Consider the following 26,890-nt stretch of genomic DNA (forward strand, 5'->3'; position numbering starts at 1 on the left):
CCCGCAGGCACGCTGCCCACGGCGGTCACGTTGCCCACGGTCGCGACGTTGCCCACGACCGTGCCCACAGTTGCGACGCCGCCGACGTTACCCACTTGTTGTAGTTGAGCCTGCTATTACATTTTTCGTTAGTTTCATTAAAGAAAATAATTGATTAATTTATTATTAAGTAAATTTCGATACTAATGTGTTAATTAATCTAACTAATAATTACAGCTTCACATATGTGTAAGACACATATGAGAAAATTTACCACTTAATATCTCCACTAACCAGAATGGGCAGCTGTCTAACATTTGCGTGGGCGTTGGGCGTGGGCGCTACTGCGGACGTCCTGTAAAGCAAATTAGCAACTTTTGGGTCACATTTACTTCTGTGATCTTGGTATCAATTTGTCCACATCAGTACTCTCAAATTTTGTACTATAAGTCTATAGTCGAAGTTTGTATTTGGATGTACTTAAAATATGTGTAATACAAAAATAATCTCTATAACTCACACAACAGGGACGGTTGTTGCATGCGTTTGAATTGTGGAATTGTTAGCAGCCGCTGACCTTTGTTGTAACAATAGTTGCTGTCCCTAGAAAAATAATAAAATGAATATGTTCCCGCATTACATCTTATTAATATTATAAATGCGAAAGTTTAGATGGATGGATGGATGTTTGTTAGAAGATATATCCAGAACAGGTCAATGGATCTTGATGAAATTTGGCATAGATGTAGAATATAGTCTCGAGAAAAAGATAGGCTACTTGCTAAGTTTTTTTTATTCCGTGCGAAAGGAGTCATTATGAAAAGCTAATATTTAACAAATTTCAAAAATAGAACGGTAAAAACGAGACAGTATTTTAAGGAACGTTGATATTAAATTTAAAGGTATAAAAACATCTAGGAAATTAAACTCTAAGCTAAAGCATTAATAATGAAATAAGAAATAAAATTAGATTAAGAAAAAAAAAGAAGTTGCATTACATTTTTGTTTACCATTTCTCTCATGCTACCAGTGAAGGATACTCTTGGCAACTGTCCCGGTACTATGTGCTTTATCCTGACTGATTTACGACCTTCTTCTGTAAAAATCTCCGTAAACTGTTGTATGTACTTATTGGCTTGAAGTCTTGATCCTAAAATTAAAAACCTCAATTACAACCTTAACCTCACAAAACACTTAATAAAAATTGTCAATATTTAAATTAAATTGTTTTTTTCTCTATTTTTCACCATCCATGTTTACTTATGGACCAATTGATATCAGATTTAGATAACAACGAAAAGAATATTTCATCTTATAGGAATCTAATTGCTCTGTTTTATTTATTCATTTAAAAATACTAATTAGAAATAATAAAACGCATTATTTTTTCTTATCAAATGTATAAAAACGTGACTTACCTAATGTAAACCGACACGCTGATCCATTTCTTTCACCTTCAACATGATCTCTGTCAACATAAAGCTCTCCGAGAAACTCCTGATCAGATGGCCTTTGTAGTATTGACAGCTTTATATGGAAGAAGCCAGCGCTAGCGTGGGGCGAAGTCTTCTCAGTCTCGAGGATGTACTCCTCTACGAGCTGCGGTTGACAATCTGACGTAGGTCGCGGCCGTTCGTAAGCGCGCGCTAACCGCAACGGAGCGGTCGCTTCCGATGGCAAAATTAATGGTACAGGATCCATTTTTGGTGGTTCTATTGGTTTGAAGACCTATAAAAAATTAACAATGACATTTTAGTAATATTATAAATGCCAATTTTTGGATGGATGGATGTATGTTTGTTTGAAACTATCCCCAGAACGGTTGCATGAATCTTGCTTAAATTTGGCATAGATGTAGAACATAGTCTTTTAAATAGTTTTTTTTCATTACCGCGTGGACGAAGCCGCGTGCGACGGCGAGTATCAAATAAAGGTATTTTAAATAATACTATAGAATAAAAAATCATTAGAACCTATTTATGTAGAGAGACAGATTAATAATATTAAAAAAAACAATTACCTCGGGTGGTTTCTTAGGATATTTAGATGTGAGTCTAGTAAGAGGTACCGTTTGTCTGTTCTTAGCTCTTTGCCTATGTATTAATTCCAATAACTCTAAACCATGGTAGTGTGTGAATTGATCTAATTTTCTTTTTCTATTAACTGCCACCTGAAATTAAAAAAAAATCTGGTTAACAAAAAAAAACTCATATTTATATAACTGTGATGTCCAACTCAATAAATTATTATTCTTTTTCTTTACCTTAATTAAGTACTTATTAATATTATAAATGCAAAAGTAACTCAGTCTGTCTCACTCGTCTTAAATAAAACTTGGTACATGGATAGTCTAGAACAGTGGTTCCCAAACTTATTTTGTCTACTGCCCACTTTGAGAATAAATATTTTATTAGCGCCCCCCATATTTTCACATATTTAAAAACCACTATAACTTCAAATTAAATTAATTCATTATTGTTGTTGAGAGTCGCTAGCCCATGCAGTGGTTGTCTAAGAGGCCTCCTAGCTAAATAAAATTACAAATCACCCCCCAGGCCTCAACCCAACGCCCCCATTTTCTTTCTGGGTCTCTTACCGCCCCCTGTGAATCCTGCAGCGCCCACAAGGGGGCGTTATTGGCCACTTTGGGAAAGACTGGTCTAGAATCTTAAAATGTTACCTTAACACAGTATTTCAGGCGGATAAGTCTACCTAGTTTAATACAAAAGTACAGCTAATTACCTGAGAAAACCGTCGTGCTTGCCGCCGTATCCTAGGCGTATTAAAGAGTCTAGGGGCGGCATGTAACCTAGCTGCTAGCAGACCCACTGCAGGCCGGGGATCTAGACAGAGTGGTGGGGCTGATGCATGCACTAATGCAGCCTCCACAGCCTCCAGGGCTCCCCGCTCCTCACCCGACCATCCACACTTGCCACCGATACACATGGCATCTGTGATTATACTCTGTAAAATATATTTTTTATAACAAAACTGACATATAAAGTAGATTATAAAAAAGTTTAAAAATAAATTGTCTGCAGAAATAAATATGAGATAATATTAGTTTTTTTAAATGATAGAGATGAGGTAGTTTCCAGTCAAAGATTATATAATTACATTATCAAAACCACAATTTCTAATCCTTCCCATATACTATAATCAATTTTGACTTATTATCTGTTACATTTAGCTTTATTTAATAGTATTAAATCTTACTAATATTATAAACGCGAATGTTTAGATGGATGGTTGCATGTTAGAAGGTACATTCAGTACAGCTGAACGGATCTCGATGAAAATTTGGCATACATATAGAACATAGTTTGGAAGAACACATAAAGTATTAATAAGATTTTTTTTATTCCGCTCAGACGGACTCACAGACGACAGCTAGTAATGATGTAAAACCTTAACTTTATTGGATAGTATTAAAGTTTTTTTTAACTCCAAATTAAATATAATTAACCTTTACCTTTGGTAGAATTACCTGATTAGTTGGCCTTAGTAAAACATGATGAGTATCACATAGAAAACTGGGATATGCCTGTCGATAGTCTCGTATTTGGGCTATGATACAACCCGAATAGAAAAGTGAAGAGTGTTCCGATTCCAACAGATCAAGTAGAACAACTGGTAATTCCTCATTATCAATATAACTTAGCAGTTCTTCCTCTTCATATGGCCACCGAGGTGTCTCTATTAATGTCTCCTCTTGATTTGATATCTGGTTAAAACACTTTACAATAAAATTATAATTAAACATTGTGTATCAAAGAAATAAATAAATAATTAAAATTAGCATAAGTACATAGTCTATTTTAGCTTTCTTTCGTTTTATGATTGAATATGATTAATATTTCTGAAAAATATAAATGCAAATGTGAATTTTTTTTTTGAAATCCCTAACACATTTAGGATAGCTGCTGCAACATTTTCTTGTAAAAAATATTAAATGAAAACATATCACATATGAATGTACACAAACAACAGATCCAAGGTCATATTTATTTAAATTTAAAAAAATAATGTAGTTGATTACTACTATTCTTGTGTATCCATACCAAGGTGTGTATTGAGATTCATGAGAAACAAGTTTTAAAAAACTTTCATATAATCCCTCTCTCTCTCTCTCATTTCTGAGAAAATACACATAATCTCTGCCTTCCTTTAAAAATGTTTTCAAAAGTAGTATATTACAGAAACTGTCTACAAGACCCCTATTAGAAGCGTTGCAAGTTCAAATCTCATTGTAAATCTGATATGACTTAGTTTTTATTACATCAACCTAATACAGGCCTATAAATTTGTTATAGTTGAATAAATTTAACTATAAGTATTAATGGAACAAAGTAACAAGGATCTGTGTAACAAAATATTTTAATTAATTTAACAAGTAATTTTTGTTGTAAGAAATAAATAATATTACTCATCCATATGTTAATGTTCAACTCTCTAACACTATTATGGGAGAAAGTTTTAAAATAAGTTTTGTAAGTACCCTAAAAACAGAATAAATAATGTTTATATACTTACATTTGCTTCGGGTGGCTGTATATATTGTGTATTGCCATTAACTTTTAAAGATAATGAATATCCTTTATTGCCAGGATATAAATTAATTATTAAAGTATTGAGGTTATATGTTGCTAATAACTTCTCTAATAAATATGATGTGGTTTTAAGTCCTTGCTGAAATATTAATTATAATCATAAATATATTCCTATTGTATATATATTTATGTTTAACATATATACAAATAACTTAAATAAACCAAGTTCAAAATACAAATAATATAGACAATTTTATTTGTATTTATGTAATTCTATACAAACTAACAATATAATGTTTCATTGTAAATATGTTTACATTGATTACACTTATCTTGAAATTTATCTTCTGCATCAGCTTACCGCTTAGTTAGATAAATATTTAAAAATAACATTTGTATTAATTTTTGTAGTTTAAAATAAATATTTATTTGTTAGTATATCAGTTTTTGAACATTTAACAATGTATGTTAAATTTCTATTAAAAAGTAATTCACAAAAATAAATATGATGTCCTTAGATGTTAGGAATAAGGAATGATTCTACTTAGAATTACACTATATCTTTTGCATATTTTTAACAGTTCAAAATCTACTGTTAAAAATTAAAGAACTATTATATAAATGAGTTGAATAATTTTAAAAAAATATTTGAATTTGCTACAAATGTAATATTACTACAGTATCAATACTCACATAATTTATTTGTGACGCTTCATCTCTACTTAACTCATTAAACAACTCATGAAGTTTTTTAAATAAATCAAATTTTTCTGAGCTTTTACTGGTAGATAAAGTTGTTGAATTCCTTTGAAACTTCATCCTGCTGTCATCCACTGTTTCTGCTAAGTGTATTTTTTCATGGGTCCAAGTCATTTTATGGTCTGGGACACCACTGTCAAATTGTGTTAAGTTCGCATTTGCATGTTTCACCCGATTAAGTATAACCTGAAATTTAGATATTATTAGTCGATTAATTTTAGAAACGATTTTAAATCTAGAAAACACACTGATAAACTACTATAACACTTGCCTCTGCTTCCAATGCCGCGTGAATTAAACCATCCATAATGTCATTAATTAAAAAGAAATATATAAGTGGCAGTTGCGTTTTTAAAAGTATTATTTCATTTTAACAATTTAGGCCTGAGTATTAAGTCATGATTTATAGAAAACTAATACGCTTTATTTATGTTTCACACTGCATGACAGTAAAATAACATGTCCAATGTCCATCAACATTTTTGACACTTCTGTCGAAAGTTGTCAGTGCTGTGCAACAGATAGCACTATAATTTCAAATATTCACATCTCTACCTACAGATAATAAAGAAGTAGTTGATTTGATTAAAATTTATTTAATAATTTAAATTTATTATTGGGCGTATTTAATAAAACCTGAAAATAATTATTGTGATATTCATAAAAATATAAAACTAAATAATTTTTTAACCACGTATTGAAACACTAATTTGAATACAAATCTAAAAAGCTATACAATCTAAAGCGAATGTTTAGTAAATAATTATAAGTTCTTTCTATTTTATAAGAACATAAAAGGATTGATTAATATTTCAATACAACCCTGTAACAAAGTAAATAGAGGATGGTCAAATTTCAAATTCTTACGCGGCGGCCATTACACTTTTTTTTAACGCCTTGAAAAATAAATAGCAATATATTGGTGTTTAAAAAACGTTTAAATTTGCTTATATTAGCAAACCTCAATAAACACATTATGGCTATTCGGTCAGTAGAAATGTAGGTTTTTACTACCACAATCACAGCTAAGTGATTAGATACCACTTAGTGTAAGTAGATTTCGTTAGAGGAATCTATACTGAGAGACTGTACAGATAACCATTAAAAGACTGGAGTATGAGATGAAGAACACTAATGTAGCAAAACTAGGAGCTCTTTACCATTCTTGGCAAATTACAAGGCAGTGAAGTCAAAAGTCATCAAAGTAGAGTATTGTATACATATTTAAGTCAATATTGATATGATTTTTATTTAATATGTATTAACATTATATTTTTCTTGTTTCAGCAGCATAACTGGCATGAATATTAGAAAATGAAGTAAATTTAATGTGAGACTTGGTCACAAATAGGTACCTAACCTGAGGTTCTTTGAAATTGAGTTAAAGAAGTGTTTCCAAATCTAATTTGATTTAAATATTATTCCTTAATAAAAATACATAAATTAAGTGCTAACTATTGCTTAAATTTTACAGATACTCTGACTTCCTCCACACTCCATCATTATTGAAACACTTAAAAATACCAATAAGGGACATTATTCATCAGAGTAAATAAAATTTCTTAAACATAAGAAATATTTTATTAACATTGCACTAGTTATCATTTGAAGCCATATGTCTCATGAGATTGGAGATAAACTTATCAACTTTTCTCACATCTTGTTGCACTTCTGTTTTGTATTGAAGACACTGAAATGAGAAATTTTTGATTTAAAAACATACATAGTAATTTGAATTATTATTTTGCCTTAAAGTCACATTTGGAGAAGTTTGAATTATAATGTATAAGGGCTACAATTTCAATATAAAGCCAAAATAAAGAAAACAGTGGAGTTTTCAAACATTGTATTGTGAAAATTGTGATACAGAGAAGTGACATTTTATAATTAGAGTAGCTATGTGATAAAACATGATTTATTAGAAATTGTTTGGAATTTATCTTTAATAAATGCAGTTTGTCTATTGCTAAGGGCTTGGATCGCAACAAGGTAGGTATAATATTTACACTTAATACCCCCCGCTTGCTTCTGCATACACAGAAGAGAATGCTTGTTCCAAAGAAACTTGTCAACTTAAATTTTGGGTACTATACTACATAATCTATGACCAATATCAATGGGACCAATTTCTTTATTTATTGCAAGTGTCCTAATGCAAGGGGAAGTGTCACTCTCTAGTATAAATTATCATTTGGAATACAGAAGACATAAAAGTAAATCCTAATATATCGACTCAAAATTATTTTACCGATTTAAGAAAATGCTTTAGGTAAGTTAAAATAGTTTACAAAATTTATCATATGCAATTTATTATACCTTTTTGTTATCCGTTATTTTCACTAAAAATACACCTTTGGAGTGTGAATACTTCATACTGTATCGTGTGTTTATTGGATCACGTAGATACAACATCTCGGCAGACTTCTCAAATTCTTCCCAGTTTGGTATATACGTCATTTTTTAATACGTGTTTTTTCCGTTGTGACGATGAAAAGATGTGGAAGGATATATTTTATTAGAGGATTGATTAAATAAATAGATTCGAAAATTTTAAGATCGTATCTTGAATCAAAACAAAACACGTTGACACATATTTTGACTTTGACAATTATTTTTATGGCTGAGATGACATTGACAAACGCGGGTATTCTTATATAGTCTATGTTACTGACCTCTATACATACTCAAGGCAACATAAACCTTTGAAACATAGCGATTTTAGTCGCTAAACAACTAATTCAATGTCGCAGAGGTTCGTATATCGCGCGCGTCGTTGATATTTCTATCATCTCTGTAATCTGTTATTGCTAAAACCAGTCGCTGACAACATGTTTGTCAAGATCGTCGCGACATGTTGTCGCTATCCCGCTTAAAGCGAATGCATTTTATCTGAGCCACTTGTACTGACCAAGTAGACGATACATAACTGATAACGAAAACCCAATTTTTTAATTGTCCATCTCTCTGGCGGCAAGGCCGAGATTGTTCCAGGCTATCTTTGGAGCTGCTGGACGAATACGACGGCACACGGCACTTTGATGATAAGGTAGCTGATGCACTTAGGCATATTAAAGCAATTTTTTTATTAATTCTGCGCTGACGATGATCAAGTATATCATAAAATCAGAATTGAAAAATTAATTTATGTTACAGTTTTTCTGTTTAATAAATGCCTTTTAATGTTTTGAGTAATTGCAAAAAATAAAACTACATAATGGATGTAGTGCTAAACACAATTACTTTATATACTCGTTGCTCGTTGATGACAAAACGGGGGAACAGAAATTAAACAGTGAAGAAAATGGAACAAAAACTAAACGAGAAAAGCCTTATACCTTAACAAATCACTGATTTTATCTGTGTACTAACATAGTTGTAGTAATTTGTTGATTAACAAATGGAAAACATTCGATATCATGGTATACAACTATTTCTAATTTTGTGTCTATTCACACTTTGATATCTATTCACCCCATTTTACTAAATTTTATTTATTGATTACAAAAAGTTTTTATTATGGCAACATTTCACAAAAGCGCTAGAGAAGAAAATCAATACAACAGTGATGTCTTTTTAAAATGAGAACTTGACAAAACATTACTTTTAATTAATCGAATAAAGTATTTTATTTAAAAAAATATCTGTTGAAGCTTGATGCTCATTTTTTATTTATTTACATAGTGATGAATATTCACCTAGTTACGGCGTGGTAGAGCAAACTGCGTGTTTCAGTATCTGCTTTATTCGCAGAATATCTACAAAAGGTTAGTAAATCCTTAAAATATTAGAATTATGTTATTTTTGGACATAAACATTTTCAGTACTTTGCATATTAATGTGAAACATCGACCTTCGCCATTGTGTCTGCATCGTGCATGGTGCATTGCGTTTTTCGTATGTACGTAAGCCGTAGGTATGTACATGTATATTCCTATCGATTCAATTACATTTGTTTTGTTTTTATTAAGTAAATTTATCTAAACATAACTTGGTTATCGGAACATCGAATTGATTGTCATAATTCGCGAATAAAAGAACAATACTTAAGGTGGTATTAAATCATGATTTTCAAAGGTTCTAGATAAATAAATTATTAAAATATGTGCCCATCGTTTCATAAAGTTTTAATTACAACTATAAAAGCACTATAAGTTATGTGCATATAAGATATATAGTATCCACAATGTCAGTAGCTGTCTAGATAATTATTTGATTTCCAATTGTCTAATTGGACATTTCATATATATCTTAAATCTGTTTATGCACGAAATTTTACATTTTTTTTCAATAAACTGGAAAAACAAATGAAATAAATATGCCTTGTAGCTAAAGAGGATTATGTTATTACTGTTATTTTAGCTATATATAAAATTATAACTATATAAAGACATGAAGAGATCACAGTAAATTTTTAAATTTGTAGTCATTATTTATCAATACCCAAAAAATAGGTAAATTTGGTACTATAGTGAATTTGTATCTGTGATGCATTGGTTATTTTCAATTTTTATTTTTTTTCCTCTTGCCTTGTTTTAATGAATTTAGTGAATGACTCATTTTACATATCACAAAAAATGAGTGAAGATATGCAATATTGATTATAGTTAATTTTTATAATGATTATAGTTAAGTTTTACCATCAATTCAATTGTTTTTGCTATTCAAATATTACTCTTTTAATAATTACAGTTTATTACATTTATTTTAGCCTCATCATTGTTTAAATTTATGTCATGTCATGATAAGGAGGTTTATCTTTTCTATGCATCAACATCTACCCATTCATTTCCTCTGAAGCCAGAAATGGTTGAATAGTCTTTTATGGATTTAGGAGGAATAGCAAGAAGGGAAGTGATGAGAGGATAAGGATTTTTATTGGATTTGGACTTAGTTACTGCTTAGGTATAACAGAAATAACTCACTACTTCTGAGATTCTTTTGATTTTCAATGTTTAATACATTATCTATATTAGCTAAATTGAATTAAGTACAAAACTGTCCTCTGATATGATGTATGTGTTAAGGATAATTAAGATATTTTAAAATATTATATATAAATCCTAAAACTGTAATGATCTATGTATGTTTGTTACATGTTACTGGCAAGTTGTATAAGGAAAGTTCATAATTTGTCTAGACAAATCATAAAGACTGCCAATTGCATATTGAATTTATAAAATGACATTAGCACTATTACAAAATTATAGATGACGTTTTTTTTATACAACCACCCCAACATGGATATCAATAATGAAAGGGTTTCTCTGCTATAATTTAGTAGATTATACTATAAATAAATCGAAGATGGGCGTCTAGACAAAATTATACAAAATCAATATTATTACAAAATTTGATATAGGTATCATCATACAAACTGATTTGACTAAAAGAATAATGTAGTTACATCCAATTCAAAAGATTGACTAAAAATTTAAAAAAGAATTTATGAAAGTAGGATAAGTATTAAAAAATATTTTTATTAATAGTTCATAAGATTATTACACAACAAATATCTGTAGCACATGCTACTTATAGTATAAATTAAGTGTTTTGTTTGGTTCTCTTTCCTGTTGCCTGGTTGATGTAATTTGCATATTATGCTTTTGAGTCAATTTAAAAATCACCAACATTAATTGGTAGAGTAATAACATAATTCATACATATATTGCTTGAAGTAAATATTATGTAAACACATACTAATACTAATGAAGAAGGAGTATAAAAATGTTATGATGGTTTTGGTTCTTCATATGAATATATCAAATAATGTTGATTATCATTATTTGCAATGAAATAGTCATACTGGGGAAAGAAAGAATAGAACAACACAAGACACATGCAATATGGTAGAATATCAATTGTTTGTCAGTATTCAATAAATCCCAGTGTCTTTCTGTTGCTTTTATTTATGATTGAATCTCTATTGCCATGATGACATTTCATGATAATCTGAGATTATTCATTTCTTCCTATGTTTATAATTATTTGTGGTAATGAGGATTTTTTTTTGTGATGTCTGTTGAATTAATTTGATTGAACATCTTTTTTTTTAAATTTTGTTGCAGATTCTTGTTGAGCAAGCCACCACAGTTTAGATTGTACACCATCATAATTATAAGTGAAAATGGAGGAAATAAATGGGGATATTTATGGTGATGGGTTAGTCAGCCTTGGGGAAGATGGATCCTTAGAATCTCCTGACAACGGCAAGCAGGAACAAAACTGTAAAATATGCGAGTGAGTTTTTTAAAAATATTATTTAAGAAAAACATGGGTTACATTTTTGCCATACTTTATAGAAAAAACCATAATATATCATAGCTTAGGCTACAGATAAGAAAAATATGTACAGTTTTTAATAGTGATTGCTAAAACTAACTAATTGATAAAATATTATAGTTATATTTTGCAGTATAATTTATTGTATAATTTCATTTATTTTTGCCCTCTAATTGTTGATGTGTTGTTTTGTAGTAACAAGCTTTGCAGTCCCCGAGTTTTGTCATGCCTCCATGTGTTCTGTGAGGCTTGCATTGACAAGTTGATGGTGAATGAAGCAGGTGATTCCCTGAAGTTTGATCTGGCTGTGGAATGCCCCCTGTGCAAGCAAGAAACTAAGGTGCTAATATAAAATGTTTTGTAAGGTTTTAATATGACTTGCTTTTATTTTTATTTTTCAATTGGTTTTATATTTGTTGCACAGATGCCTGGTGGAGGAGCTGCATCACTACCTTCCGATTATGTTCTCACTAACATCTTGGATGTTTCTTCTATGGATCAATCCGTTGTTTGCACTTGCTGCAAAAGTAAAGAACCAGCTGTAGCAAGATGCACTGATTGTTCGCATTTTCTCTGCTCGAATTGCAACTCTGCACATGAGTTTATGAGGTGCTTCGAAAACCACCGAGTTGTCCCTTTTGATGCTCTCAGGTCTTCTAAGGAGAAATCCGCTGTTCATAAGCCAATATTTTGCATTCGCCATGTCGGTGAAAGCCTTAAATTCTACTGTTGTGAATGTGAAGTAGGCGCTTGCACCGAATGCCTCACGGTTGATCATAAGGTGGGCGAACACCGTTGTGAGAGGATTGTGGATGCCGAACCAAATCTTCGCGCTGAACTACGAAACTTTATTATGCAAGCGAATGCCAGAGCTGAGGCAGCCGGCAGCGCCTCCTCTAAGCTCGACGATGCACTCGGAGACCTCCAGCGGCAACGAGACGAGGCTGAAGGCGTTATCAACGAAGCCTACTGCGCTTACAAAGCCGCCATCGAGCGACGCCGTGAAAAGGCTCTCGAGGAACTCGAACGCTTACATAAGGAACGAGAGTTGAAGGTGATGGACTTATTCGATCGCGTCGACAAGACAGTCCAGCGAATTGAATGCGCTTGCAAATTCGCAACGCGGCTGCTTCGGCGCGGCGACGGCACCGAGATCGTAATGCTGAAGAAAACCGTCGCCTCGCAATTTGCGCGCTTGTTGGAGGGATCGCCAGAGTTCGATATTGATTACTCGTTGGAATTTGTCACAAGGTTGGAAAAATTTGATGCCATAACCGAAGAAACCTTTGGCACCTTTCGCACTGAGACCACGCGTGCCGAGGAGAGGAAACGCGCAAGTGAGGCTGCGTCAATGATGTCCATTTCATCAAATACGCATTCGCCTGCCGTTTCCTTAACCAATGCGCCTGTGTTCGATGACTTTCCTCTGGGGAACGTCAGAAGAGTGACCGGTGTTTCCGGGCACGGCGGCTTAGTAGGCGTTCCCGGAGTAGGAGGGGTGCCTGGGTTAGGCGTACCTTTGCCCGGAGTGACCAACACGGGCGTGATGCAGGGCGTAGTGAATGTGAACAGTGTCACTGGAGTGGGCGCGGTGCCCGGCGTCGGCGGAGTGTCGGCCCTGCCATCTATGGTCGAATACAATTTGCAACAATTGGCAAGCATCGCCGAGAAGGATGTCCAACAGACGCCGCACGCCTCGCCGGCCCCACCGTTCACTTTAGCCGAATTACTAGCCGGCGACCTTAATTCACCCCAAGCGTATAACAACTTGCAAGCCCTCGCTAAACTTGGACTTAACACTGGTGAGTACAATATAGACATGAGCAATTTATTTTTTTGAATGATTTGGTAACCATTACGCTCTTGTATAACAGAGGTGAATGGATTTGGAAGCGTTGGAGGTGTGGGCAGTATCGGCCCGGTGGGTCCCCGCGGTGTTTCCCCGGGGCGGCCGCTGCTCACTGCGGCGGAGGAGGCGGCGCTGGTCGCTCCCCCCGCGCCGCTGGTCCGCGCTACCAAAGCGACGCCCATGCATATACGGTTCAAGTTCGGCCAACTGGGCGGCGGCAAGGGGCAGTTTAACTCGCCGCACGGATTCTGCCTCGGAAATGACGAAGACATCATTGTTGCTGATACCAACAACCATCGTATCACCGTCAGTATTCTCATACATTTCATTTCCTAATTTCTTTGTTCCTTCACCTATTAGAATACAATGTCACATTTCGACTATACTGTTTCTTTCCTGATTTTTACAAAAAAGTTGCAAATTTCACCAAAGTGTGAAATATTTACGTACTTGTGTACACTATATTTCATGCGTGGCAAGGTCGTATTACGTATTTATCCTAATTAAAATCTCACGTTTACGCCGCGTGCTACGGTAAAGTTTTGTTCAATTATATTTTTTTATAATCTATAATATCGTTACCAAAACTGTTTCCATTAATAATAATAAAAGTATTTAAAAATATCTCATCGTATCGTAGGTGTTCGATAAATCTGGCAATCACAAGTTCAACTTCGGCGTGGCCGGCAAGGAGGAGGGCCAGCTGTGGTACCCGCGCAAGGTGGCCGTGGTGCGCGCCACCGGCAAGTTTGTGGTGTGCGACCGTGGCAATGAAAGGTCTCGCATGCAAATATTCACCAAAAATGGTCATTTCCTCAAGAAAATTGCTGTAAGTATCAAACACACATAAGTATACAAATGCGACGCGGAAGCTGGGCACTTACTGATTATTTTATCAATCTATTTATATTAATAAAATTGGAGTCTGTGTATGTAACGACATATCCTACTTATGGTGTATTTGCGTTGCTAATAACTAAAAACCATTTTTTTATTATTGTTTGTGTGTATGTACGCAAGGCCGCATTTGTTACGAGTAATACGGATTGGTTGGACCGATTTTGACGGGGCTTGGACGGGAAGACAGATGATGCACTCGGCATATTATATGCTACTTTTTTTAATGCTCCATTGAAGAAGTATGACAACAACCGATATCGTAAATAACTGTCAAATGTACTTAGGTTGTAGAATCGATATTAAAAAATAGAAATTGTACCTTTGATCAAGTTTGCACATTTACATAAGAAGTCAACATGTTATTACACGTTCACTGCCACTAATTGCGAACTCACTATAATACGTTAAATTCCAGCATTGAATGTGTTAAGTTGCTTCAGATTTAAAAAACTAAACAATGTATAATGATTGAAGGTGCGTTTCATCGATATCGTGGCGGGTCTGGCGGTGACCGCGGAGGGCCTGATCGTGGCCGTGGACAGCGTCACCCCCACGGTGTTCATTCTGTCGGAGGAGGGCGACCTCTTGAGCTGGTTCGACTGCAGCGAGTGCATGCGGGAACCCTCCGATATCGCTATTAGCGGTGAGATTACTAATATAAGATCATACGTAGCTGTTCATCATTTGCGTCATTCAATATTAATTCAGACCAATTTTAATAGTATTTATTTGATGATAATCTTATTAATATTATAGATGCGAATTAATATAATAATAAATGGATGGATGTTTGTTACTACGTAACTCCAGAACGTACCGAACGAATGTACGAACATTGTATGGAAAAATACAGAGGTTGCTGATTAAGTTTTTTTTTTAATTCCACGTCGACGGAGTTGGGGGCAAAATTAGTTATAAAATTTTAAAGCAAGTTTTAATTTTTCTTTCAGGCAAGGAATTCTACGTGTGCGATTTCAAGGGGCATTGCGTTGTGGTGTTTGACGAGGAGGGCAGGTTCCTCCGTCGCATCGGTTGCGAGAACGTGACCAATTTCCCGAACGGCATCGACGTGTCGGACGCCGGCGACGTGCTCATCGGAGACTCGCACGGCAACAAGTTCCACGTCGCGGTCTTCTCGCGAGATGGCGTTCTCGTCACTGAATTTGAATGCCCTTATGTTAAGGTATGTCTGGTTTTGTACTGAATTTTAACACATTTTGTGTGTGAAAGTCAACTTCTTGACTTACCACGACCTGGGGCAAACGGGTTATCGAGTGATAGTTTTTTGTGTAATCTTAAAGCATTCGTACACAAGGCAACGTAAATCGGCGATACTAATTTTGTATGGTGTTACGAGAATCGCGTTGCGCGCATTCCATACACAACGTTGAATGGATTTCCGCCATCTTGAAATTTGCAGCGACTTTTCTCAAGACGTTCTTGACAAACAGCTCGCGACTGTGTTTGAGGATGACGGACAGATAGAAATGTCGGCGACGAACTTGCCAGGTTTCGAAGATTTACATTGCCTTGTGTACGAAGGGCTTTAATGTATGTTGTTTTCAGGTTTCTCGTTGTTGCGGGTTGAAGATAACTTCGGAAGGTTATATCGTCACTCTGGCTAAGAATAATCACCACGTTCTAGTCCTGAACACCCTATATATAGTCTGAGGCGTATAGCTCGGCGTCTGTAAGTCTGCATACGACAAGATCTCACATTTATTCCCTTTATTTTTATATTTAATTGCTGATTTTACAAAGCTTAACTTTTTGCTAAACCAGTATTTGACTACTTATTTTTGTTATTTTGTGTTAAATTCGCATTAGTCTGATAATGCATCATTGTCCACAAATGCAGTGAACTACAGTGATTCCAATTTTTCCTATAACTTGATTATTATATCGATTAAGTTGTTGATGTGTAGAATTTTAAGATTAAATTGGTATCACTGCTCGAGGATCATCGATGTAATTATACCCAAAGCACTGAATACTTTCGTACTGTTTTGGTTTGTTTATATTCATGTCTCAGTTTATATTGCGGTTGCATTTAGTTATAGTAACAGAAAATCCAAAGGTTAGGCTAATAATATATTCATTTTACTTTATACTTTATGTTCCAGTCAAAAGATAAGTTTTACATATTCGGTCTCGGATCTATAATACCGTATTATCTGCCATAGCTGTTAAATTTGTATCTTATCGTCGCAATAAGCCAAATAATTTTCAACGTATTGAATAGTTAACATTTAAAATATTAAGAACTTCAGTGGCTGGTTGCAGTTTTTTGTCATTATATCAAACTGCTGTTTTTAAAACTCGAAATTTAGCCGTTGACTGACTGGAGTTAGTTTTTCTTTCTAAATTTAGCAGCTGGTATGGTTCCTAGTTCGAGTGAAGTTAATAATACATGTCAATTAGAGGTCCGCGTAGGAGTGTCGCCTTAAAACTGTTGCGTTGCTCCGAAACTACTCTGATCTTTGTAACACAATCACACGATCATTTATATATTGAAACTTACGCAAGCGTATTATACAAATATATTAAACCCCCTGTATCTCAGTTCATTATCTTTTTTCTATTTTATTTGTTAACCGTGGATTTCCAATGCCTCAAACCCTGTACAAGATTATATTGGTTTCCCTGTTTTTTTCTAAGAGAAAGAGTGGGATGGCAATACGTCTTTGTACAGGTGTGCATCGGCTGTGAAAAGCCACTGTATTTAAACATGCCGGCGGAGACTAATTGTGTGATTGTGTTTACATTTCTAACGCACAATTGAGTTTATTGTTAACAAAATTTTTAGTCGTTATTATGACCAAAGGAGGCGACACTGTAATAACGTGCCATCTAGTTTAGGTTAATTGCGTATACAATATTATATATTGTCCGTTAAATATATTTACCATTTACAGAATTCTTGTGTCTATACAAAATGTTTTCCATGTACTCTTGTTTTGAGAGCCTATATTTGAAAGGTTTTGTCCTGGTTAGGCTATTTGATGAAGATATTTTAGGATTTGGTTGTTATAAATGAAATTACACTGGTGATTAGCTGACATGAGCAATTAAGATGCGAGGATTACGACTCAATAACATTGCAATAATTTTGTACAACGTAATTTGGATAGTTAAAAGTATTTTATCGAAAATTAGTTTATATGGCATTTTCTTGTACATTCAGCCGTTTGCATATACACAAAATATAGACGGCGGGCGAATTTTAAAATGTAGCGTGGACTGAAAAAAAACATATATAAATGTTTTTAATTTACTTTTAAAAGCATTAAACATGACTATTCATGGGGTATTATTTTAGATAGTAATTTTTAAACATAGCACCAATTACACCGGGATATATCTTTTTTATATATTTGTGGGTATCTTATTCCGTTTTCATTGCTCAAAGCTTTTTTTTTGCGTTAATTGTAAATAAAATATTTATAATCAGTCCACTGTCACGTATATAAAATGTTTTGTTGTATAGATGAGGAGTGCGCGCAAGTCTAGACGATTGGTATTCATGAATGTGCCATTATAAACATTTTGTTTTTATAAATATCTATATGTATGTTCGGAATTCGTATACAGTTCGCCAAAATTATATATTTTTCTAGCTAATCACATTTAATATTCAAAATTGAGATTCATAATTTTTAGATCAGTGCGTCATTTATAAAATGCGTTATTCAATTTTACATGGTAACATTGTGAACGACCGCCTCACTTTCTGTATTTAGAGGCGAGTCGGACTAAATAAAGCTTGGTAAATGCGTGGAATATCCTGATTGTAATTCTAAATAATGGTCAATTGAATAGCTCGAGTGTCTCGATAGATGAGAAAATTTAAAGATCGTCTTCCAACTCGCGAGCTAAAATTGTACACGTATTTTCAATTATTAAATGTTACCAAAAATTTTATCTTTCACCGTTATACTATTCTCGTTCTATATATAATTAATTTATTTGACCATTATTTGGTACTACAATGTAAACTTTTAAGTTCCAAGTTTTCAAAAATATAGTACTTAACCAGACCACCTGAAATATGTGATATTTTGTTAATATATAATTTAATGCCATGCTCTCTAATCTCTGTTTCTGCTAAATTAAACAAACAGCCAAAGCAATTATACTTTGCTCTTACAGATGTTAGCGCTAATAATAATAATTTGAACAATTTAAGTTCCTGATTTTGTAAGCAATAGTCGTATGTGCGGTGATGTAGACTCTCGCCACGCAGACCGCGTCGCGTGTCTTCGCATACGAGTGTTGTTGGGCCATAATATTATCACAAGCTTATTCTAATAATTAATTCATTATAAATATATAATCTAACCTATGTACTTAATTAGTAATATTTGATTTATATGTTGTGTTTTGGAACAGTTTTAAAATGTTTAATTACATTAATGACATTCTATGTGATATCAGCAATATAGAGACAACAACGAAGCGTATACAGTGAGATGTTACTGGTATCCTAGTACGTATATTAATAATGGCAGATTTTTAATTATATTTAATAAAAACTTTGCCACTTATTCCTTTTGTCAGATCTTAGAGTATAGTTTTTTTTACTCGTCGTATCTGAAAGAAAATATTTTTTTATTTCATTACCAAATTAATATTATTTATAGAGATTAGGATCGATTTAGTATTACATAGGAACAATGCGTGTTTTGTTCGGATGTTCACGTGGAGGGCACGCCCACCTCGCTGACGTCACTACGCCAGAACGCTCTCTCTGTATGCGCTCCGTGTACTTCCAACACAAGACTTCAACATTGTGAAAGACAGTTTGTGCCGCGGGAGGAGATGTTCAGGGGAGGGGTTGTGGAGGGGTTGGGGGGTCAGGGGCCACAAGCCAGCAGTGATAATTTGAATTTTGACGTTGAGTCTGAATCCTCTATTTATTTAGTGAGTAACTTTTGGGTTTATTTTTCATATTGTTTTTTTTTAAGTTATTTGTTTCAGGATTTTTGTCCCGATAGTATTAGGGAATTTTATTTTGTTTATTTTAACTAGGTTAAAATGAGTCTATACATACCCTTCGCGGATGATAGGTGTGATTAATACTCCGATTTTGTCATTTTACTGTTTCCTTTTAATATGTTCCGGGCCTATATTTAAATAGTATTTTGGCCAGTGTGTTTTTTAGGCCTTTAGAGTTACGAATTTTTACTGCCAAATTATTTTCATATGATATTTGTGCATGCACATTGTAATTATTTTATTGTATATTATACGTAAAAATTAGTTACTAATTGTTGCCAATTTTATTTTGTTTTATTAATATTCAGGGTTTAATATTATATAATAAAGAAATTTTTATTTGTTGTCCATTGATCAAAATTCTTGAGTTAGTGACATATTTTAACCGATAGGAAAGTTTTGAAAGCCCCAAAGGGAGCGTTTGACGCTATTTATTATATTGCTTAGGGTTGCATAAAATTATTAAAAGTGGTGTGATAGGTTTTGGATAATTTTACAAATTATACTATTTTATGTGTGATTTTCAATATGAATAAATTTGAAGTTTAAATATCTTATCTATGTGCGCAATTTTCAAATAATATTGTCGGCGTTCATTTGCCGTATTAATTAAAGTATTATCTTTTTTATTATTATAACTTGTAATTATTTTGGTGATAATCGTTGACAACGTTTCCTTTGTTCTTGCCATGGATTAACGTAGAAGTGAATGTAGATGTTTTCGTAGAAAGTAGTACTTTGAATGGATATTCAGGCGCGGGGGGAGGGGCGTGGGTGCGCGAAGCCGGCGTGGCGTAATCGCGGAGTAATGGCGGGTCAAATGGTATCTATTGTCCTTTGACATTTCTTGATAATAATTGTATCATTAGAGTACATTACAGTAGCCTTTCTCAGGAATCTTTAAAAGTTACCTATATATACACTTTAAAACAATTTTTGGTAAATATATTTCTCTTAAATCTATATTCCCTTATGTATCCAGCAATAAAGAGTAGTTGTAGTTATCACATTATATGGCACTGAAGGCTGCATTCTTATCCGTTTAAAGCTCGTAATTGTTCGTCGTCTTTCGCCGTTGTTTAAAACGTTTCTAAATAGGGTTTCGGATAGTTTTGGAATAATTCGCTTGTAGACATATTCAGTGCCAATTAATGCGATAGTCGTAGGGTTCGCAGCGCACAAGGTGAGCTCTCAAAAGGTACCCTCCCTTATTGGAGGTGGGCGTATTGCCTAGATTTGTGGCACGAAGCACAGCTCGATAGTTTCGGTGGAGTTTGCGACGGTAAATTTCAATAATGTATATGTATCAGTATGTATGTGTTTCGGACCGCGTAACAACACTTGGGTGGGTTTCGGCGATTTTAATTTAAACTCATTTAAGTTGTTTCGGTCTGGTTAGGACACAGTAAGCTGATCACCTGCTTGCCCGACAAGTATAGTGATCTCTGTACTACAAGAGTTATAGTAGGCGGCGTGCGAGGCCGTCTCGCATAGCATCGCTCGTTTTCCACTCCACATTTCAGAACAACATAAAACATGAGGTTGTGAGCTCTGTTCCCTTTGGAATTATTAAGCCACATGAGTGCTTGTGCAATAAATATCACAGTTTGGATCTAGGCTTTTAAATTATTATAGATTATATACATTGTTGAGCTGATTATAAAAATTTAATATATTATTATACCTTTTAATATTGTTAAAGAATTCTAATTGCATTCCACGTCTAGAGTGAACGAATTTGTGAAGACCATTTTGAATCTTACATACATTATACATGTTTATTATTTTTTACAATTGTAGGATTATTAGCAGTCGCCAATGTTTTTCCTTTAGTCAGTAAAAGTACAAATATTTTAATATACAACTCTTGGTATTTACGTATTGTAGTTTCTTATTTTTAATTGATTTGATTTTTTTCTAACTATAAGCATAATTTTTTTTCGTGTTGCGGCCATTAAGACATTTTTCAAATTGTTCGGTAAAAACAAAACATATCATACCAAATGTATACATTTGTCACTCGACTCACTCAGGCTAGCGCACGCGACAATGTGGACAGAATGTACATGGACATTGCCGTCACCGGCCCCTAATGTTTATGTACACTTTGTACATCCATATGTGAGGACTGTGTTTGTTTTTATTAAAATTACTAATCCCCGTGATATCCTGTATTCGTTTAGATTTACGTAAAATGGCTTTTGTTTTCAAATTAGATTTAAGTTATATCTTAGGTTATTACAAACTTGAGTTTTTCGTTTTATCTTTTTATTTAAATTTTGATTTCTATTGTAATTTGCATGTTCCGAATGCATATTTTAATTTAGTTCCAAAGATTTCTTATTTTGATTTACGACTTTAATTTTTAATTCATGATACGAAATTGACATTTGTGGAGTGTGCATTGGTTCTTGACCTTCGGGTTTACGTGAAGTTTTTGTAAAGTTGGTGCAGCCGAGCAAATGTCTATTGTATTCTCGTAGTCGTATATATATTGCTCAATAATTTAAATCTGTTAAAAGTATTGTAAAGTTAGGCGGTCTACACGTATGACCGCAAGCTACGGAGACACGAAATATCTAACAGACAATACCCTCCGTGAAGATTTGAAAGCATTGTAAATGTTAAAGTTTAATTAGATGTAGTCTGCCTCGAAGGCGTGTTGCCGCGGCGAGTGCGGCGCCGGCCGCTGGACACGTTGCACTGGTCTGCCTCCAAAGAGCCCTACACGCTCTACCCGCTTCATATCCTATCCGTTTTACTTTTGTATCCAAGTACTTGCACAACATGTCCACGTGAAATGACGTGGCCGCGAGAGCTCGGAGCGCAGTCTAGATGATGTGTCCAGTGGAGTCGACTTGCGCGGTGGTGGTCGATTGATGTATTAGTGTTTTTGTCCCACTCTCAACGAAACATGTTATTCAATACAGGAGTCTCTACTGCATTGTGCCTAGATCTTAGAATTATATTGGTAACGAGGTAGAGTTAATCTCAAATATTTTGGCTCTTTGAATATTCCATGATATTATTTTGTTTTTCATGAAATGTATTTACATTATATACATACATACACTTAGTAATATTGTATACATTAATATACATTGCGTAGTTTGTAAACTTGGTTTTATTATAAAATAAGATGCCCAACTCGTTATCTACTGATTTTGTCCACGACGCGACGCCTCAAGCTGTAGGGGAATTGATTTTATTGTTCGGACTATACATAGCTTTCGTTGAACACGAGTGGACGGAAAAGGTTTCTTTTTAACTAGTTGTTCATCTTAGTTTGACCAAATTGATTGTCCGCCGAAGTTACTTGAGAATTTGTGTAAGTTGTTGCAATGGTGCAAGCGCGGCGCGACGATACGAACTTTCACGTAATTTAGCGGAGTTAAAAAAATTCACGTGTACTGTGGCCAGGTTAATAACATCACAGAGCAGTATAATTCAGAGCCTGCCTAAAATATATTTTTGTCATGATTTTTATTTAGGTATATACATGTTATTATTCACATATTACAGTTTTCTCAATATTAGCTTGTATTTTAATTAAGAAATAATCATATTTAACATTGCCAGGTGATCAGCAACCTGCACTTTAATATTTTTGGAAACTATTGAACTTAAATTGTACTGACTTTATAAATATATTTACTTCAATAAAGATTTTCCATGCCACTAAATATTCTTGTTTTATTCCAAATTCAAAAATAATTGCCATTTTAAGATAATACTGTATGCGTACTACGCACCTTCCTTCATACTATTACGATTTTACCGCCACTTAACACGTGATTATTGTAGCAAATTATATGTAAGGATTCGAAAATAAAACATAAAAATCAGACGTTAACGTGTATAATACAATAGAAAAATAACAATAAATTTTCACTGGTAACCATTACATTGTCACATTATTTTTGTAAGCTATTCGAATTTAAGCCGCCATTACTTACCACTACAGTTCTGATAGAACTGATTTTTGATCACAAATTATTTCCATTACATGGTTTAAGGTAATTTAAAATTTCTTTATTTTATTGATTATTAATTTGTTTTATTAATTATAAAATAAAAATTAAAAATATTAAATCCTCTTATGTTGTCATTAAGTATATCTCAGCAACATAATCACATCTTTATATCTAATATAGATTTGATCTATTTATAATAAAGCACATAAGTTCATTGAATTAAAAAAATTACTATACTAAAATCATTTAGGCGCAGTGTACACGCATTCCCCTGCTATCCAAGTCGATAGGACTTTCAGAGTTTTAGGGTCCATAATAACAAAGTCAGCGTCACAACCGTAGTTTAAGTTACCTTTGATATGCTCAATACCGAGCGCTTTGGCTGGATGTAACGAAGCCGTTTCTAGCGCATATTCTAAGGAACAATCTGAAACAAAAGAAACATTAATAGATTAGTAACTATAAAAGAGATGTGTTGATCCTTTCATATTTTTTTTTATTCTATTTTTTTTTTGTTACCATTTAAATTTAAAGATTGGCAACACTATTAAAACTAAATAAAATTGTTCTGGACTAAACTAGCTAAAAATGTTTAATTTTCATCGTCTGCAAGCAATTAAAAAATCTAGTAATCAATGTAGTTTCCCAACAGTGAAAGAATTTTTCAAAATGGTTCAGTAGTTTTGGATCCTTTTGAATGCAAATAAACAATCAAGTCTTTCCTCTTTATATTAGCGTATGACATGTACATTAAAATTCAATATACCTGTAGCTTCTTTAAATTTAATAATGCACTCGTCGAGGGCGCTAGTGCTGCCGCATAATGTTTTAGTGCCGACAACGTACGCGCGTCCGTTCTCAACGCTGACGGACATCGGCCCGATGGAGTAAGTGCCGTCGGGCAATCCTTGAGCAGCCACCGCATCACTTACCAGAATTAATCCTGTCACAAGAATTACATAAAGTTCTATTTTATTTCATATTTTAACAGACTTCAAAATTAATGGAGGAGAGAAGAGAAAAAAGGAGGAGGTTCTCAATTCGTCTGTATAATATTTTAATTTAAGGAATACTCACCGTCAGAGTTAGTTCTGCACGCAATACGAAGCGCCGCTGGATGAGTATGAATACCGTCCGATATGATACCATAAAACACTTGCTTTTCAGTTGTAGTAGCAAGAAGTCCCACAAGACCAGGGTCTCGGTGATGAAACTAGACAATTAACAATAGTAGTAATTAACTTTAATTAAACACTGTGCTCTTTTTAAGTTAATATTTATGTTAGCGATTCAACTTACTGGAAGCATAGCATTGAACAAATGTGTTATCAAATTGGCTCCGCATTTGACTGCCTTTTCACCATCTGCTAAATTAGCAGTGGAGTGACCAAGAGCAACTTTAATTCCAAGACTTGTTAGTCCCTTGATTGCATCCAAAGCTCCCGGTAATTCCGGAGCTAGGGTAACTATGATGACATTATTTAGAGAGCCATATATCTCACGAAGTGATTCTAATCCCTGAAAATACAATAAACTTATTTTTTTGTTGTATTCAAAATAAAACAATTTAGTTTATTGTATTATTTCAATCATCAGTGTTATTAAAAGTATGTAGTTAGATATCAGCATTGAAATAATCAAAACATTTATACATTGTAATAAATGTTACTAATATAAATGTGAATGTTTAGATGGATGAGTGTTTTTGAATGTGGCCTATATGTAAAACATAGTCTGGAAGAACATATAGGCTACTTATTACTTGTATTTATTTTGTTTTCAATACCGCTTAAACAGAGTTGCAAATGACAGCCTAGAGACTGCCAACAGATACACTAAAATTGCAAAAATCGACATTGATAGCTAGATGAATATATTTATGAACCATAAGTGATGATTGAATATAATAAAATATAATATTTAATATGTAATAAATGTATTATTATTGATTTTAAGATGAGACACTTCTAGCTGTGTAAATAACAGTGTTGATTAAGAGTTCAATGAACAAGATAGCAAGTTACAAATGTAGGTCATGATATGATATCTATAATTTGCTTTAGAAGTGAACATTGCAAAATAAAATGAATCTGCTCTGGATATTTAAACAATAAGTGTTTCATCATCCACTTTAAAAAACAACTACTTATTGACATGCTTCAGATTTTTAGAATGTTAAAGATATTTGAAAATATTATTGTATCAAAAATGTAATAAATAGCTCTAGCTTAGGTCTAATAATAATTGTCGAGAAGTTATAACTTATTAGAATATTACAACAAATATATTCATCTTAGGCTTTCTGAGTATGAGGTCATGGACATTACTAAGTATAATGTTCCAATACACATTGACTTCTTATAAAATATAAAACTGTTATTTTTCAATTAAAATGAAGTATTGCATACCTTATCTGGATTAATAATATAGTCATCGGAATGTGCACCTTTCTTTGCTAAGCTTATAAAAGGTCCTTCAAGATGGACTCCCAATATTGTTGCTCCATGTTTACCACCAGGAGTCTTCTTGATACGAGGTAGAATTGAAGCATATTTATTTTTGTCAGATGTCACCATTGTCGGGCAGAATGATGTGACACCATGGGCCAGGAGTTCTTTTGCCACTTTGTAAACTCCTTGTTCAACATTGTCAGAATCGAATGAAAAGTCAATACCCCAGCCACCTGACACCAAAGATTTTAAATATTTTATTAATATGTCTTCTGCAACTTTATAAAATTATTTTAAGCTACTAAAATACTATTTGTCTATTTACCGTTTATTTGTATGTCAATAAATCCTGGAGTAAGTAGTAAATTGTCACAATCAATGGTAATATCGGCTTCAGCTTGTTCAACGTAAAAAACTTGTTCCGGGTTTACTATTTTACCGTCACGTATCCATAAATCTTCCTTGATGATTTTTCCACCACGAAGGATATTACAGTTATGGAATCTTGTTAAACCTGATTTAGGTTTCATATTAAAGAGATTTAATTTATAAGTTACACGAACACTTACTAGGACAACAAATTCTTATATGAAAGTCCGCGCGTAACGGTACACAGATACAGTTTATATCAGGTTTATATAGAATGGATTGCAAAGTAAAGCATTTCAATGTTCAAGAGAAATGAGGACAATATGTAAATACGGGTAAAGTGTTTTCCAACAAAACAAACAAAAGTATTTAATTTGATAGCTATTGTCAACTTGACATTGATGACAGTGACATAATAATTTAATTTTTAACTTAATTTACTTTAATTTTAACATTCTTCTGTGCTCAGTTTCAAAAGTATTGTAATAGTTACTTTAATTAAAATTAGGATATTATTTATGCAGGATAATTAAATTAATTTCATATATTTTTATATAAAACTTGAAAAGTATACAATGTTTAGTCATCTATAAACCATTGCTGTTAAATGTGAAAAGGCGCTGCCGAACTCCAGTATGGACATTACTAAATTATTCGGACTATAATAACAAAAACATTAATAAATCACTGCCATCATCAGACTAAAATCAATTTTAAAGACTAGCATAAAAAGATTAGTTCCCGTATGCCTGCTCATGTTTAGATATAATAGATGGATGGATGCAT

General features: G+C 33.5%; 4 protein-coding genes and 1 long non-coding RNA gene across 5 annotated transcripts in view; 2 read left to right on the plus strand and 3 right to left on the minus strand.

Annotated features, from left to right (window-relative positions):
- LOC106123593 (transcription factor Spt20 homolog) overlaps positions 1 to 5,761 on the minus strand; it is an 11,632-nt gene extending 5,871 nt beyond the window's left edge. Inside the window, exons 1-10 of the mRNA XM_013320002.1 lie at positions 5,560 to 5,761; positions 5,223 to 5,474; positions 4,513 to 4,668; positions 3,467 to 3,703; positions 2,722 to 2,943; positions 2,000 to 2,149; positions 1,398 to 1,707; positions 990 to 1,129; positions 500 to 582; positions 274 to 334 (exon numbers count right to left, since the gene is read on the minus strand). Coding sequence (XP_013175456.1) covers positions 274 to 334; positions 500 to 582; positions 990 to 1,129; positions 1,398 to 1,707; positions 2,000 to 2,149; positions 2,722 to 2,943; positions 3,467 to 3,703; positions 4,513 to 4,668; positions 5,223 to 5,474; positions 5,560 to 5,595 — 1,647 coding nt within the window. The 5' untranslated portion in view covers positions 5,596 to 5,761. The remainder of the gene's footprint in view (positions 1 to 273; positions 335 to 499; positions 583 to 989; positions 1,130 to 1,397; positions 1,708 to 1,999; positions 2,150 to 2,721; positions 2,944 to 3,466; positions 3,704 to 4,512; positions 4,669 to 5,222; positions 5,475 to 5,559) is intronic.
- Positions 5,762 to 6,170: 409 nt separating this feature from the next.
- On the plus strand, positions 6,171 to 6,831 carry LOC106123342 (uncharacterized). The gene is made up of 3 exons (XR_001228155.1): positions 6,171 to 6,492; positions 6,579 to 6,639; positions 6,763 to 6,831. It is a non-coding gene; the product is annotated as an uncharacterized LOC106123342 (long non-coding RNA).
- Positions 6,832 to 6,850: 19 nt separating this feature from the next.
- Positions 6,851 to 7,905, minus strand: Srp9 (signal recognition particle 9). The gene is made up of 2 exons (XM_013319600.1): positions 7,605 to 7,905; positions 6,851 to 6,978 (listed from the first exon to the last, which is right to left on the minus strand). Exons 1-2 carry the CDS (start codon positions 7,743 to 7,745, stop codon positions 6,883 to 6,885), a joined length of 237 nt encoding a protein of 78 aa, XP_013175054.1. The 5' UTR covers positions 7,746 to 7,905; the 3' UTR covers positions 6,851 to 6,882.
- Positions 7,906 to 8,894: 989 nt separating this feature from the next.
- On the plus strand, positions 8,895 to 19,814 carry mei-P26 (E3 ubiquitin-protein ligase meiotic P26). The gene is made up of 9 exons (XM_013319817.1): positions 8,895 to 9,052; positions 11,354 to 11,525; positions 11,763 to 11,907; positions 11,992 to 13,369; positions 13,442 to 13,722; positions 14,057 to 14,245; positions 14,791 to 14,959; positions 15,267 to 15,499; positions 15,883 to 19,814. Exons 2-9 carry the CDS (start codon positions 11,413 to 11,415, stop codon positions 15,985 to 15,987), a joined length of 2,613 nt encoding a protein of 870 aa, XP_013175271.1. The 5' UTR covers positions 8,895 to 9,052; positions 11,354 to 11,412; the 3' UTR covers positions 15,988 to 19,814.
- Positions 19,815 to 23,188: 3,374 nt separating this feature from the next.
- Positions 23,189 to 26,370, minus strand: LOC106123481 (putative N-acetylglucosamine-6-phosphate deacetylase). Its single transcript, NM_001312721.1, is given in 6 exon segments — positions 23,189 to 23,712; positions 24,052 to 24,228; positions 24,363 to 24,498; positions 24,585 to 24,803; positions 25,694 to 25,968; positions 26,061 to 26,370. Coding segments are annotated over 6 exon segments (1,197 nt in total). The 5' UTR covers positions 26,266 to 26,370; the 3' UTR covers positions 23,189 to 23,527.
- Positions 26,371 to 26,890: the final 520 nt, after the last annotated feature.

Source organism: Papilio xuthus, unplaced genomic scaffold (genome assembly GCF_000836235.2).
Source record: "Papilio xuthus unplaced genomic scaffold, Pxut_1.1 DF826115.1, whole genome shotgun sequence".
In the NCBI taxonomy this organism is placed as follows: domain Eukaryota; kingdom Metazoa; phylum Arthropoda; class Insecta; order Lepidoptera; family Papilionidae; genus Papilio; species Papilio xuthus.